Source organism: Megascapheus bottae, chromosome 28 (assembly GCF_031878675.1).
Source record: "Megascapheus bottae isolate mThoBot1 chromosome 28, mThoBot2.hap1, whole genome shotgun sequence".
Lineage (NCBI taxonomy): Eukaryota > Metazoa > Chordata > Mammalia > Rodentia > Geomyidae > Megascapheus > Megascapheus bottae.
The window spans coordinates 3,485,359-3,500,810 of NC_143536.1; the positions used below are offsets into that span (position 1 = coordinate 3,485,359).

The following is a 15,452-nucleotide window of genomic DNA, read 5'->3' on the forward strand; positions in this document are numbered from 1 at the left end:
TGCCATCCTAGCTACTCCGGAGGCTGGGATCAGGGCCTCAGAATTCCACTGGGGCCACTGGCTCTCAAATCCAGCCTCATCCCCATCTCCTCCCTCTCCCTGACTGAAGCATCCTATGAACTGGCTTCAGTTACCCCAGCACCTAGAGTAGCCTCTCCAGAGAATGCGATTGCCACGCTGCTGTTTAAAATCTTTCAGTGGGGAAGTGGTGCTGTGGTGGATGCAGTAAGAGCCCTATCCTTGAGCACAAAAGCCCTGAGTTGAAGTCCAATGACCCCCCCCCCCCAAAATGTAGAGCAGAAGCTTTCAGTAGCTTTTCCAGGGCTCTTCCCTTGGCTGTCAAGGCGTATCTGGACACCTCCTGCTCTTAGACTTCCAGCACCATGCCCTCTCCCACACAGCATAGCTCAGCACCTCCACCAGCCAGCCCAAGCGCCACCCTCCCCAGAAGTCACATTCTGACCTGCCTAACCCTGGGCTTTCCACTTGAGATTGTATCCACATGTTTACCTGTCTGTCCTCAAACAATGCCCATTGACCCTTGTTTGTCTCCAAATATTTATCTGAAGGATTACAAGAGAACAATCTTTGCTCCTTTGCCTTTCCAGGTGTTTTGATTCATCCCAGCCATCATGGCTATAGAAAGGCCCACAAGGTCTATGATTTAGAAAGTTGCCTAATCAAAAACAGCCTGAATTGTTTTCCTCTTCCAAACATCAGTGACTTTGTGGGTCTGTGTGTGCCAGTCCTAGGGTTTGAACGCAGCCTGAGTACTGCTCAAGGCTAGTGCTCTACCACCTGAACCCACAGCTCCACATCTGACTTTTGGTGGCTACTTGGAGATAACAGTCTCATGGACTTTTCTACCTGGACTGGCTTTCAACAGTCATCCTCAGATCCTAGCCTCCCAGATAGCTAGGATTACACGTATGAGCCAAGAGGACCAGGATTCTCTTTGGGTAATACACCCATAACAACTCTCCATAATATTTGGAAAGGTGAAAATACGGGGTTCAGAGAGGTTAAACAATGTATTGAAGGCAACTCAGCAAATCAGAGGCCAAAGTAAACTCTACTTTGCCATGCCAGGAATGAAAATCAGCACTCCAAACTGAAAGGGGGAGGCAGGCATCCCAGGTCCGGGGACTTTGGACAGCAAGAAAACAGCTTTGTCCTGGAAGAGCTCCATGGTCTTGAGTAACTGGGCCCTGAGCTTATGCAAGTGATGGAGCCAGTGACAAAAATCCCTTTGATGTGCTCTGGCCTTTGACGCCATGACAGCTGCTTAGCTTCCTACCACTCCTCTGCCTCTGTGGCTATCCCGCAATCTAGGGCCTCCTGCTTCCTTAAACCCCAGGCAACCAAAGCACAGGGGCACCTTGAAATTGGCCAAAGGGAGTTTTTTGTTTGTTTGTTTGTTTGCCAGTCCTGGGCTTGAGCTCAGGGCCTGAGCACTGTCCTTGGACTTTCTCAAGGCTAGAGCTCTACCACTTGAGCTTCAGCACCACTTCCGGCTTTTTTTCTATGCATGTGGTACTGAGGAATCGAACCCGGGTCTTCGTGCATGCTAGGCAAGCACTTTAACCACTAGGCCAAACTTCCAGCCCCCAAAGGGAGTTTTTATACCACAGAATTCCACAAACGTTACAAGCCACATTTTGACTACTGTTTTGCTGATTATCTAAGTGAATTATGGCCCTTGGTATAAATCTGGACCATTGTCTTTTTCTTTTTTTTTTCTTTTGTCAGTTATGGCAGTGTATGTCTATAATCCCCACGCTCCTGAGGCAGAAGCAAGACCATAAGCTCCAGATCCACCTGGCCCACATAGTGAGATCTTGTGAGGAAGAAGAAGAAGGAGGAGGAAGAAGAGAAGGAGGAAGAGGAGGAGGGAAAGGAGGAGGAGAGGGAGGAAAAAAAGGAGGAGGAGGAGAAGGAGGAGGAGGTGGTGCTAAAGGGGGAAAGAGCCAGGTACCAGTGGTTCACACCTGTAATCCTAGCTATTCAGGAGGCTGCAATCTAAGGATTGCAGTTCAAAGCCATCTAGGGCAAGAAAGTACATGAGACTCTTATCTCCAATTAATCAGTAAAACGTTGGACATGGAATTGTGGCTTAAGTGGTAGACCACCGGCCTTAAGCAAAACAGCTCAAAAAAAGCATACAAAACCCTGAGTTCAAGCCCCAGGCCAGGTGTAAAAGGAAAGAAAAGGCTGGGTGCAGTAGCTCATGCCTGCAATCCTGGCTAGCTTGTAATCCTAGCTACTCAGGAGGCTGAGATCTGAGGATCAAGACTCAAAGCCAGCCCGGGCACAAAAGGACCTGAGACTCTTATGTCCAATTAACCTCTAGAAAATGGGAAGTGGGCTTGGCTCTAGGGTAGGGTGGTAGCCTTGAGCAAAAGAGGTCAGGGACAGCACCCAGGCTGAGTTCAAGCTCCATGACCTTCCCCCCCAAAAAAAGGAAAAGAAAAAGTACTAATAAAAGCTGCCAAAGTCTCTTCATTTTATTATTTTGTGCTAGCAAACCTAAATAGTGACAAAAATAAAATATTCCTCTCTCCTAGACCATTTCCTCTACCCCAAGTAACGTGATAAGTGTTTGTTCAACAGCACTTGTTATTCTCCTTGTATTTGCCAGGACTCATAGTTGCAAAGTCCAGAAAGCCACCTCAAAGTGACTTACACAGAAGAGAAAATGACTAGCTCATCCAGAATCTCATCTAGAATAATCCACTAAGACACTCAGGCTCTGCCTGCCTCCTCTCACTCTGCTTTGTGCACAGCACATTTTCCCTTGGTGAGCCCAGATTTGGCTCCTACAACACGGAGCCACCAGCTCAGCAAACTAGAGGCAGAATCTTTCTCAAGACCAAGTTCCAAGACAAACCTCCATTGGCCAGCTGTGGTCACAGGACCATCCCTGAGCCAATCAGGATTTCAGTTGGCCAGTTCTAACGCATATGCCCCACCCTGACCACATGAGCAGAAAGACATGGGCTGGTTCCCAAAGGCAAAGTGAGAGTCTGTTAGATGAATAAATGGAGGCAGAAGAGATAACACCAGGAGATTCCTGGTGACCCAGTGGCAAGCGGAGGACAAGCTTCAAATCACATTGGATCCAGAGCTCCCTGTTCACCCACGCTGGCACGCTGAGACTTAAGAGAGCAGCAGAGATCAGAGCAAGGGTGCCCAAGGTCCTGTGTCCTGACATCAATTCCCCAGGCCCTACAGGCTGCCTCTAACCCCAAAGCTCTTGTCTGCTGCTGTGGCCTCACAAGATAAAGGAGGGCCTCCAGCCAAGTGGCCCTGCCCAGGGGCTTCGCCAGCCTGATAGCAGGACCAGCTTGGCACCCTGGTCAACCCTCACCCCTCACCCCAACATTTTATAATAAGAACATTTTCCCTGAGATGAGCCTGAGATCTGAGGATCGAGGTTCAAAGCCAGCTGGAACAGGAAAGTCCTTGAAACTCTTATCTCTGATTTAACCACCAAAAAAGCCAGAAATGGAGGTGTGGCTCAAATGATAGAGTGCCAGTCTTGAGCGAAAAAGCCAAGGAACAACAAACACCCAGGCTCTTAATTCCTGCTCTAGTACTGGCACCAATTTTTTTATTATTGCTTTTTGATTCCTAGAACTGTACACTGAAAATTATGTAAATTATGCCGCAGGGCTGAGAAGATGGCTCAAGTGGTACAGCACTAGCCTTGAGCACAAGAAGCTCAGGAACAGTGCCTAGACCCTGAGTTCAAGCTCCAGAACTGGAAAAAAAAAATCTCAATCCATAGGAACCCCTCCGAAACTATAAATACAAAATTGTAAGACATGTAAATTATGCTGAAAATCAGTGCAAGGCAGGAAGAATGATCAGATGTGCAAGAAGTCACCAGGAATGTGAAGCAGGGTAACACAGAAGAGTGCAAATGCCACCACTGATGCGGTCCTTTTATTTCAACTCTGCAAAGGGCTGACAAACCTTGACTTTTTTTTTTTTTCTCTTTGTCATGGGGCTTAACCTCTGGGCTTGGGTGCTGTCTCTGAGCTCTTCAGTTCAAGACTACTGCCCTACCCCTGGAGCCTCAGCCCCGTGTCCCATTTTCTAGTGATTAATTGGAGATAAGAATCTCTCATTTTTAGTGCCAGGTAGGCTTTGAACCGAGATCCTCAGATCTCAGCATCCTGAGTAGCTAGGATTACAGGTGTGAGCCACCACGCCCAGCTCTTTGGCATGTTTTGCACTGTGCAAAACTCAAATCAACTGCAACAGGAAAAAAAAAAGTCCATAAACAGCATTTCTGTCCTTCCTTGCTTTTTTTTTTTTTTTTTTTTTTTTTTTTTTTGCTAGTCTTGGGGCTTGAGCTCAGGGCCTGAGCACTGTCCTTGGGCTTTCTCAAGACCAGAGCTCTACCACTTGAGCCTCAGCACCACTTCCAGCTTTTTCTATGTATGTGGTACCGAGGAATCGAACCAGGTCTTCATGTACGCTAGGCAAGCACTCTACCACTAGGCCAAATTCGCCGCCCCATCTTTCTTTCTACACAAGTGATTCTGAACCCGCCCCTGGCACAAACCAGGCACCCAGAGCGGCAGCAGTCACACTCAATTTCCGCCGGGCACGGGAAGGGACAAGTGTGCTCCAGAGCCTGGACCGGGTGGGTCCTGTCCAGAGATGGACATGGTACCTTGGGTGCAGCCAGAACATGACTGAGACATCCTAAAGGCCAAGAGTAGAGGGAAGGGAGGAAAGGCAGAGGTACCACTCATGACCAGCAGGGCCAGGCACCTGCCAGGCACGTGCCACCCAGCCTTTAGAGCACCCAGTCACTCGCCATGTGCACGGTGGATTTAGCACTGTCCAGGACAGAAACCAGCCCAGGCACCACAAGAGGGACCAAGTAGACCATAATAAGCCAGTCCAGGGGGGCTGGGCTGGGCTGGGAAACCTCATGCAGTGTAACCTGGGCCCCGATTCCACGCTGGTCCTCCCAGATGAAAATGCACTCACAGGGCCGGGAGTGTGGCCTAGTGGTAGAGTGCTTCCCTAGCATACACAAAGACCTGGGTTCAATTCCTCAGTATCACATACACAGAAAAAGTCAGAAATCATACTGTGGCCCAAGTGGTAGAGTGCTAGCCTTGAGAAAGTTCAAAGACAGTGCCAGGCCCGGAGCTCAAACCCCAGGACTGGCAAAACACAAAAACAAAAAAACCAAGTATACTTACAGAGTGGGAGGGGGGATAAACAAAATTGTAGCTGAGGTGGAGAGCGGAGGCCCGTGGCTCAAACTCGTCCCAGGTGGGAAAGCCCACGGACTCACCTCCAATTAACTATCTAAAAACCAGGAGTGGACCTGTGGCCCAAAGTGGTAGAGTGCCAGACTTGAACACAAAAGCTCAGGGATAGCACCTAGGCCCTGAATTCAAATCCAGTACACACACACACATACACACACACACACACGCACGCACGCACGCACGCACCAGTCTCACATTCCAGTTCTCTGCCACTTGGCCTGCTACATAACGGAGGCAAATTCTCTGTCCTGTGCCACCAAGGCCCTGCTGGCCAGGTTCCCACAGCCCCAAGGTGGAAGGCACTTCTGGGGAGAGGTGTGGATGCCAGAAGCCAGGAAAGCAAGGCAAGAGGATTGGGTGTGTCTGGAGAGCCCAGGCCTCCTCCCCACCTCCCCCACAGAGCCAACAGCTTCACCTCTCCCATGCTCTAGGGAGCTGGCACCTGGGGTGAGACGAGCCATAACTTCTCTCCTGATACTCACGTGAGAGCAATGCCAGACTGCTTGGTCTCCACCAGCCCTGCACAGCCCCCCCAAAAGCATAAGGACTCTCATCTAACACCAGCAGAAGCCATTGTGTACCGTCCCCACCCCAAGAGCAGGAGTTCATACTACACTTGTTCCCATTTTTCACATGGAGAAACCGAGGCTCAGAGGGTTTTGTGATTCTGTACACTGCAGGGCCAGGATGAAAAATCCCTATATCCAAATCTCCACCCACCCCCAGAGCACAGCCCTTTCATCTCACAACTCCTTTCCACTTGCTCTGCAAACCGGGTTTCAAGTCCAGCCTCTACTGCCCATGAAGTCCCCTCGGGAAGAATGGCAAAGTTGCCACTCAGCTCAAACTGGCCTTGGCTTCTGAGCTTTGGCTCTGGATGGCAAAGATCACAGCCCCATCCAGGAACCTGCAGAGAATGTGCCCTTTGACTTCTATGTGGGCTCTGCCCCTCTGGCCGGGGGGCTGGGCCAAGGCCCTCCCCTCCACCCACGGGGCCTGGCAGTGTGGTCTGTCTCCAGGGGACAGAAGCTCCCAGGCTCAGGATCTTTGAGGGTTCACCTCTCCACCCCCAGGAAGGCAGGTCAGGGGCATTTACCCTGTGGTAAATACTCTGTACCACACTTCCCAGGCCTCTTGTCCCAACCTTTCTAGAAGGAAATTTGACCAAGATCAACCATGGTAAGAGTCTCCTGGGCCCAAGCTGGTGAGACTTTGGGTCATAGTCTCTTCCCCCCCACTTTCTCCCTCTCTCTCTTCCTCCCTCTCTCTCCCCAACTCTTGTTTTTGACAAGTAAGGAAGCAAAGACAGCCTCATTCACTTTCAAGAGAGGAGAGGGGCCTTACACCAGAGGCAGGGTCGGCGGGTGGGGGGCGGTGGGGAATGGGAGCAAGGTCTGGAGGGTTTCCGTAAGCCATCGGAGGGGGGAGGCTTGGCCTGGAGACATGTTCTCAGTCTCTGGGTACTGTGGCTTCTTGGTATAACAGATGAGGTGCTAGCCTACCAGTTCACCAAAAAGCGATTCTTATCTTGTGGGCTTGCTCCAAGGCCGCTTACCAGCAAGCCTCAGGGAGATTCGCCTCCTGGCTCAGGCTCCCCAGCCTCTGTCACAGCTGGTGGATGGCTGTGTTCCCTGCTTCTCAACCTCCACGCAAAATGACACATCCTGGAAATCCATCCAGGAAAAACCATGGGGGGGAGAAGGTGTCTCCCAGCAAGGAGAATGTCACAAGGTGGGGGTTCCAGCAAAGAGTTCTTGTTGCATAATGGGAAAGTTGGAGAAAATGGAGGGGGGCCATTTCTTGTTCTGCACACAGCGAATGGGAGGAATAGGAGAAAAGGAACTCACTGTCCTTTCCTCTCCCCTTAGACAACCTACAGCGACAAAGGCCCAAAGGTAAGCAGGAGGGAAATAAGGGGGCCTGGGCCTGGTCAAGGTACAGGGAAATGGGGTGTCAGCCCAGAGCAGGAGAGGGGTAGTGAGCAGATGTGAGCATCTACGCATGCACACCATGCACACGCAGGCTCACCGCCCGGGTGAGACTCAGCTTGACGCTCCGGAGAAACCCTGAGCTCCTCTTTAGTACCTGCCCATCTCTTTCAGTCTGTCTGGAAGTTCTCCCATCCTCAGAGCCCTGGGCTGTGCCTACCAAAGGCTCTTTCCTTCTGTGAAATTTGGGCAGGTTCCCTGAGGATTCCCTAAACTCCCACAGAGATTGATGTCCTTCTTTTCTTTTTTAGTTTTTTAAAATTTTTATTATTATTATAAAGGTGATATGACAGAGAGGTGACAGTTACATAAGTCAGGTAATGAATATATTTCTCTTTGGACAATGTCAGCCCTCCCCTCGCTCAATTTTCTTTTCGTTTGCTAGTTTGCAGACTGATTTCTATAATAGTGCAGTTTTAGGGCTGAATTTTAATCCTATAAACTAAGTTTGGTAGAACTTTGATTCTCGGTTGATTTTTTTTTTCACATATTTTTTAAGTATTGAAGGAAGCCAGGCACAGGTTCCTTCAATCCTGGCTACTCAGGAGGCTGAGATCTGAGAATAGCAATTCAAAGCCAGCCCAGGTAGCAAAATCAGTGCGACTTTCATCTCCAGTTAACTAACAAAGAAGCCAGGGTAGAGCTGTGACTCATCTGGTACTAGCTCTGAGCACAAACCCTCAGAGACAGTGATCACATTCTGAGTTCAAGTCCCAGGACTGCATCAAAAACAAAAAAAGAAGAATTTAAGAGAGGGCAAAGCACACTGAGTCCTGCTGTAACTGAATTTCATGAGCTTGCGTCTTAATGCATCCAAAGCCAAAGAAACAAGGAGAGGAGAAAGATGCCTTGCCTACAGCAGGTAGGGAGGTCGCTGGAGTGGTTTCCACCAAGGACTCACTTTGAGCACCAAGAAGCCCTGCAGTGTGCGGGGAGCTCGGGCCTCTCGGGCCACAGGGTGGCTGGATAAATGGCGAAGGGGGATGGATGGTACACCACTTGCACTTTCTCCTTTCTACTTCCTTGGCTCTGCCTTCCACAGCCTCAACTTCACCCCTTCTTCCTCCCGCAGCCCGAGAAAGGCCGATTCCTCCATTTCCATTCTGTGACCTTCTGGGTTGGCAATGCCAAGCAGGTAGAAGAGGGCAAGACGCTGGGGTGGCCGGGTGGCTGGGCCTGGGATTGGCTCCCGGGAGGGGAGGGTCAGGGTCCACTTGGGCCCAGGCGCTTTGGGTCCTGGTTATGCAATCAGGGCCACAGACCCCCCGTGGGAAATCGCTGTGAGGGTGGAAGGTGCCAGAGAGCCGCCTCTGTTTTTTATCCCCAAGAGGGGTTCTGTTATGGGGGATCCCTTCTGAGAGACCCCCTCCTGTCATTCAGGCTGCTTCCTTCTACTGCAACAAGATGGGCTTCGAACCGCTTGCCTACAAGGGTCTGGAAACAGGGTCCCGGGAGGTGGTCAGCCATGCCATCAAGCAAGGAAGGGTGAGCCACCCCAGACTGATGGCTGTGCCCTCTACACCATCGACCTTTCCACGCACCCCTCTCTGGTTTTGAGAAGCTGCCTGGCTGGTCCCAGGCAAACCAGGGGCCTTGGTGCCACAACGTGACAAGGACCTTCCTGGCACTGTCTTCTTCAGTGGGGCCAAAAGCAGACTGGCACAGTTCAAGCGAGCTAGGACAGCGGAGTGGATGCTTCAGCAGTGCCAGGGTGCCCCCCCCCAGCACCCCACCAGCTGCTGAGCGCTGGAATTTCTCCTACGCCAGAGACTAGTGGGAAGCTATGGCAGAGAAGGGGCTAGAATGCTCTGAGCAGGAGCCCCGCATGGCATAACCCTTTTGCTCCACTAGGACTCGGGGGGCGGGGGAAAGGGCCCCCCTTCTCTGTGCACCCAAGTCCAGCCACACTCCTTCTCCTCTATGTTTTAGATTATATTTGTCCTCTCCTCAGCACTCAACCCCTGGAACAAAGGTGAGGGGGTGACAGGGGGGGCCGCAAGGCTTTGCCAGTGGGGTCAGGGGTTGGGGCCTGGGGTGGAAAGGTACCTGGAGGAGTGGAGGCGGGGTGAAGAGCCTCCAGGGCCTGCAAGTCCAATGCCAGCCTGCCCTCCCGGCCTCAGAGATGGGAGAGCACCTGGTGAAGCACGGAGACGGCGTGAAGGACATTGCTTTTGAGGTGGAGGACTGCGAGCACATCGTGCAGGTGAGGGCAGGCCCGGGCTCACGGGAGCCCAGAGCCAGCTCCGGGTGGGGCCGCCCCCAGGTGCCCGGCCCCCTGGTAGGCAGCCTTCCTTCGAGCCTCAGTGTCCACTTCAGTAAACGAGGGGTGGCCTGAGTGCCTACCTGACGGAGCTGTGTCAAGGAAAAGTGTTGCAATTAGTCTATTGGAACTCAAATGGAGCCAGCAGTCTCTAGCAGTTTGGAGGCAGCATGGCTCCAACAGTAGCTGTCTGGCAAGAAGAATGCTCCAAGTTAGATCTCCAGCACTGAAAGGAAAAAATTAATTAATTAATTAATTAATTAATTAATTAATTAATTAAGAGAGGCGGTTTAGATGGAGAACTAGAGAGGACAAGTCAAGGATAAATCTTACTAGACGTGTGACTTTGAACCCGTGACTTAACTTCACTGTGCTATAGCTTCTCGCTTAAAGACTGGAGATGAGAATACATTTCTGTGTAAAAATGGTGCTATGAAAATTCAAGAGGTGAACCCTTAGAATGGTGCCTGCCATGTGAAGACACGTGTGAACCCAGCATTTGACACGTGGCGACATGACACACTCTAGACACGCCATAAATGTCAGTTTATATTCTAATCCAGCGGCTCTTTGCACAGAGAAGGAAACTGAGGACTGGACAAGTATAGGGCCATAACATGGCTCACCTGACTTCTACCCCACCTAGTTTGTCTTCCGTAAGCCCAACTCTAAGCCTGGACCCACCAGTCCTGGGACGCAGAGACAGGGATATAGCTGAAGCAGGATGAGATTCCTGATTGTCAGAATGACCCAGAAGGCTCCCCCCAGGGGCAGCAGGCAGGGCTTTTTGGTGGGGGGGGGCTCCAGTCCTCACTGCTTCCTCTTACCTCCTCTCCCCCACAGAAAGCTAGAGAACGAGGGGCCAAAATCGTGCGGGAGCCCTGGGTAGAGCAGGATAAGTTTGGGAAGGTGAAGTTTGCCGTGCTACAGACGGTGAGTTAACTTTGGAGAACCTACTGCTTCTGCTGCCAGAGCCCCAACCTCACCCGACCATGGGCCTCAGGGCACAGACTTCCCTCCTGCTGGTCCTGGCTGGGGTATAGAGGCTTCGGAGAGCCACAGCCACCCCTCCCGCCTCCCACGGGCAAACAGACAGACTCCCACACGATGGAGTGGCAATGCATCCAGAAAGGGGAGGTCGCTTGCCCACACCACACACGCATTAGGGTAAGACAGACCAGCGCTGGAACTCAGGGCTGAGCTTCACTGCTTCTGCCTTCAGTACGGGGACACCACACACACCCTGGTGGAGAAGATAAACTACACTGGCCGATTCTTGCCTGGATTCGAGGCCCCAATATCCAAGGACCCCTTACTTTCCAAGCTGTGAGTATCATTAGTGCAGGAGAGGGCTGGCATTCCTCTCCTCTGTGAAGTCTCCTGGTGTGGGAACCAGAGACTGCGCAGTGCTCCCAGAGGGGCCTTCAAGAGCTCAGGAGCAAACAGGTTAGGCTCTCTGTCCATTCTGCTTAAATGACCCTGCGGGGTCACTTAAGCATTAGACACATCACATCTCGATGAGTTTATTTCTTCATCTCTAAAACAGGCATGGAAGCCGAGTACTGGTGGCTTGCACCTATGATTCCAGCTATTCAAGTGGCTGAAATCTAAAGATCATCGTTTGAAGCCAGCCTGGGCAGGCTTTTATTTTTTGTCGGTGGTCGTGGGACTTGAACTCTGGGCCTAGGCACTGTTCCTGAGCTCTTCAGCTCCAGGCTACCACCCTACCCCTTGAGCCACAGCCCCATTTCCAGTTTTCTACTGGTTAATTGGACATAAGAGTCTCACAGACTTTAGTGCCCAGGCTGGCTTTGATCCTTGATCCTCAGATCTCAGCCTCCTGAGTAACTAGGATTACAGGTGTGAGCCACCACGCCCAGCTCCATGAGACTCTTATCTCCAATGAAGCACCAGAAAGCCAGAAGTGGTGCTGAGGTTCAAGGGATAGAGCACTAGCCTTGAGCAGAAAAGTTCAGTGACAGTGCCCAAGCCCTGAGTTCAAGCCCCACAACTGACAAAAAAAATAAAAATAAAACAGGAGCCAGGAGTTTTGCCTGGTGTAGAGTGCTTGCCTAGCATGCATGAATACCCAGGTTCGATTCCTTTCTACCATATACATAGAAAAGAAACGCTAAAGTAGTTCTGTGGCTCAAGTGGTAGAGCTCTAGCCTTGAAAAGCCCAGGGACAGTGCTCAGGCCCAGGACTGGCAAAAATAAATAGATAAATAAAAATAAAACAGGATGGATTATTCACCTTGAATGAATTAGGAGTGAAGGACCTGGCTGTGTCATGTTTGCCTGCAGTGGCAGCAGGGCGGGACCGGGGCCTGTCCCCTCACCCCTCCCCTTTCCTAGGCCCAAATGCAACCTGGAGATCATCGATCACATTGTGGGAAACCAGCCTGACCAGGAGATGGTGTCTGCCTCAGAATGGTGAGCCCCTTTCTGTCCCCTTCCCTGCAGCGGGCAGGCTTGTCCCCAGGGAAACAAAGTCACTTACTTCAACATGAGACTGTCACCACAGAGCCAAGAGGACCTGCGGCTGAAGTGGCCAGCTGGCCCTCCCTCTGAGGAAATGGGGGGATATCACAGAGCAGGGAGCCTTAGAGGAGCTGTCTCTCATGGCCAGTCTGCTTTCTTCTGGGCAAGAGCATAGAAAAAGAACAGGAGAGAAGCCATTGAGAGCAGAGACAACCTTGCTTTTTACAGCAAACTCAATCTCACAAGAATGAGACACTGGTGAGAATTCACTCCTACAAGAGCTAACCCGCTAAGACAGCCTGATGGCTCAGTTTTCATCCTAGAACTCAAAAGGAATTGCAAGTTTAGGACCAATCTGAATGATTTGCAGCAAGATCTGTCTAGAAAGAAAGGGAAAAAAGAAAAACAGCAAGCTGGACACCAGTGGCTCATCTGTAGTCCTAGCTGCCCAGGAGGCTGAGAATGAGGATGGTGGACGGAAACTAGGCGGGGCAGAAAATGTCCCCATGAAGCCGGTGCAGTGGCTCACCCCTGTAATCCCAGCTACTCAGGAGGCTGAGATCTGAGGATCAAGGTTCAAAGCCAGCCCAGGCACAAAAGGACCTGAGACTCTTATCCCCAATTAACCTCTAGAAAATGGGAAGTGGGGCTTGGCTCAGGGCTAGGGTGGTTGCCTTGATTTGAAGAGCTTAGGGACAGCACCCAGGAGGAGTTCTTATCTCCAGTGAGCCACTCAAATATGGAAAGTGGTGCTGTGGCTCAAGTGGTAGAGTGCAGCACTCGGGGACAGCACCCAGGCGCTGAGTTCAAGACCCACAACCCACCAACCCACAAAAAAAAAAAAGCAAGACCCCCTCCTCAATTCAGCGGGCGTGTTCTGTTGGGGAGCATTGCTGACTTGGATGTATTCTGCTGCCATTAAATGTGTAATGTGTGTGATGGGACTAAACCTAGGCAGGCAGGGACAGGCCGCGGAGGTGGCAGTGAGGAGGGGCAGGCAGGGCCCCAGAGCACGTGCGTCCTGTGGGCACCCTGTAGGTACCTGAAGAACCTGCAGTTCCACCGCTTCTGGTCGGTGGACGACAGCCAGGTGCACACCGAGTACAGCTCTCTGCGCTCCATCGTGGTGGCCAACTACGAGGAGTCCATCAAGATGCCCATCAACGAGCCAGCGCCTGGCAGGAAGAAGTCCCAGATCCAGGTGGGGGCCAGGGCTGGCTGGGGAGGAAGAGGTTAAGTGCAGGGGTGTGGGTGCCAGCGCTCTCCTTGTTTCCCTCCCTCAGGAATATGTGGATTACAATGGGGGCGCCGGGGTCCAGCACATTGCTCTCAAGACCCAAGACATCATCTCTGCGGTTAGACCCCCATTCCGGGTCCTATGTCTTCTCTCCTGTGGTTCCAAGAATAGCTGGGGAAGGGACACTGTAGTCCTGGACCCCCTCCCTGGCTCAGAGGTCCCACCACCCTGACCCATGAAATTCATATACAGGCAGTGCCCTTCCACCCTCAGACAGAGGCCAGAGCGCCAGAGCACCTGGATGCCTGGATTGTACTCTCGCTGCCCTGCAGTGTCTTGCTGCGGGTCTCTGCCTCTCTGAGCTTCAACAGCCTCACCTTGAAACCAAGGATATTAGCCCTCAAGACCAGTTATGGCCTTTTAGCCAAATTAAATGTCCTATGTCAATGGATCTGGCTCTGAAGGAGGAGGAGCTTGGATTATCCCACTCGGTTCTGGCTAACCAAAAGTGCTTTTGGATGTCCGGGGGGAGTCCACAGATGTGTCCTCACAATATTTACTGAGCATCTACTGCATGCCCAGCACTGGTTTAGGTCTATCAGACACATTAGCAGTATGTAGAATTTGGAGACAGTGAGCAAAATAAATAAACAAGTTGTGATGGCGAGAGCTATGGAAGACGATAAATCAGGGAAGGGGCTGTGCATTTAGGACGTGGTGCCTGAGGAGAGCCACGCGGAAAGGGCCATACTTGAGATGCAAAGGATGGAAAGAGAGAGGCCTGTGGGAATGGGGAAAGTGCCCTAGGCAGGACAGACAACTAAGGCAAGATTCTGAGATGGGACAGGATGGGAGACTGCCCAGAAGGTTGCAGAAATAGCTGGGAGACAGACAAGCTCAGAAGGTAAGGGTGGGGCCAGGTAGTGCCACGGAGATAATCTTGAGCTTGGCTCCAAGCTGAGGCACCCCATCTGGGAAAGCAGAGGAGTGACAGGATCTGGACTGTATTTGAAGAAAATCAGACTGGCTACCATGAGAATCTTTCAGTGCCTCAGTTTCCCCAGCTCTGAAGTAGACATCACAGAGCACTGCATAGAAAGGCTCATGGTAAACGTCACCACTCACAGCTGTTCTAATGAGACCCAGCCAGAGAAGGAAGGGGCATCACAGGAGGGCCTGGCAGTCAGGGGCTGCTGACGCGGACCCTGCATCTTCCCGGCCCAGCATGGGCACAGTGTGGTGAGCTGGGGGAAAGAGGCTGACCTTCGCCCGCTCTGGAACAGATTCAGCACTTGAGAGACAGAGGCATGGAGTTCCTGGAGGTGCCATCCACGTACTACACACAGCTTCGGGAGAATCTCAAGTCGGCCAAGATCCGCGTGAAGGAAAGCATCGACATGCTGGAGGTGAGGCCTGAGCCTGGCTCGGGCAGACCTGACTTGGTGTCTATGGGAAGGAGCGGCGGGCAGCTTAGGTGTTGGCACAGCCAGGGACCAGAGCACCTGGTGGGACCAGGAGATAACAGGCAGAACGTGGGGCTTGAAGTCAGGGGCTCCCCTTCTCCAGTCACACGGCCAGCCTTGGGGGCTGTGGGTCCGGGGCCCTGTGAAGTAAGGACCCCCGTGCCAGCTGGCAGGGCGGGCTAGCTTCCCTCCCTCAGAGCCCCCGCCGCCTCCCCAGAAGCTGAGAATCCTGGTGGACTACGACGAGCACGGCTACCTCCTGCAGATCTTCACCAAGCCCATGCAGGACCGGCCCACGCTCTTCCTGGAAGTCATCCAGCGCCACAACCACCAGGTGCGGGCCCAGGGAGCCGCGCAGGAGCCCGGGTTGGTTCTCTGGGTGCCCAGCTCACCTGCTCTCTCCCCCGCCCAGGGCTTTGGGGCCGGCAACTTCAACGCGCTGTTCAAGGCCTTCGAGGCGGAGCAGGACCTTCGCGGCAACCTGACGGACCTGGAGGCCAACGGGGTGGGCTCCATCATGTAGGCCCCGCCCCGCCCACGCCAGGCCCCGCCCACCTCGTGGCCCCGCCCACACTCCCTGCTCACTTCCGGCCTCCTGAGTAAAGGACCGCCGCGTGGAGGCTGAGTCTGTGTGGTTTGTCCCGGCCAGGCGCAGTGGCGCGCCTTGGCCGCCAGGGCGCGCCCGGGCCGCGGCGCTGCACGGAAGGCAGGGATGGTGGAAAGACCATA

The 15,452-nt window shown here is 52.5% G+C and overlaps 1 protein-coding gene across 2 annotated transcripts; it reads left to right on the forward strand.

The window, feature by feature from the left end:
- Positions 1 to 6,302: 6,302 nt before the first annotated feature.
- Hpd (4-hydroxyphenylpyruvate dioxygenase) lies at positions 6,303 to 15,342 on the forward strand. Of its 2 annotated transcripts, none has more exons than XM_090319989.1 (14): positions 6,303 to 6,473; positions 7,163 to 7,189; positions 8,355 to 8,417; positions 8,663 to 8,767; positions 9,212 to 9,254; positions 9,403 to 9,485; positions 10,386 to 10,475; positions 10,765 to 10,868; positions 11,898 to 11,975; positions 13,062 to 13,224; positions 13,307 to 13,378; positions 14,544 to 14,666; positions 14,944 to 15,057; positions 15,136 to 15,342. In XM_090319989.1, the coding sequence occupies exons 1-14, from the start codon at positions 6,471 to 6,473 to the stop codon at positions 15,244 to 15,246; spliced, it is 1,179 nt and encodes a 392-aa protein (XP_090176115.1). In that variant the 5' UTR covers positions 6,303 to 6,470; the 3' UTR covers positions 15,247 to 15,342. The 2 variants fall into 2 exon arrangements, with proteins under 2 accessions (XP_090176115.1, XP_090176114.1); XM_090319988.1 differs by having other exon boundaries at positions 6,305 to 6,473; positions 14,941 to 15,057.
- The last annotated feature ends 110 nt before the right edge of the window (positions 15,343 to 15,452 follow it).

What these genes read in the sequence shown, in the direction of transcription:
- Hpd (XM_090319988.1), top strand. An exon ending in AGTTTGCCGTGCTACAGACG is followed by an intron (nt 10,476 to 10,764) that starts GTGAGTTAACTT and finishes TTCTGCCTTCAG; the next exon opens with TACGGGGACACCACACACAC. An exon ending in ATGGTGTCTGCCTCAGAATG is followed by an intron (nt 11,976 to 13,061) that starts GTGAGCCCCTTT and finishes GGCACCCTGTAG; the next exon opens with GTACCTGAAGAACCTGCAGT.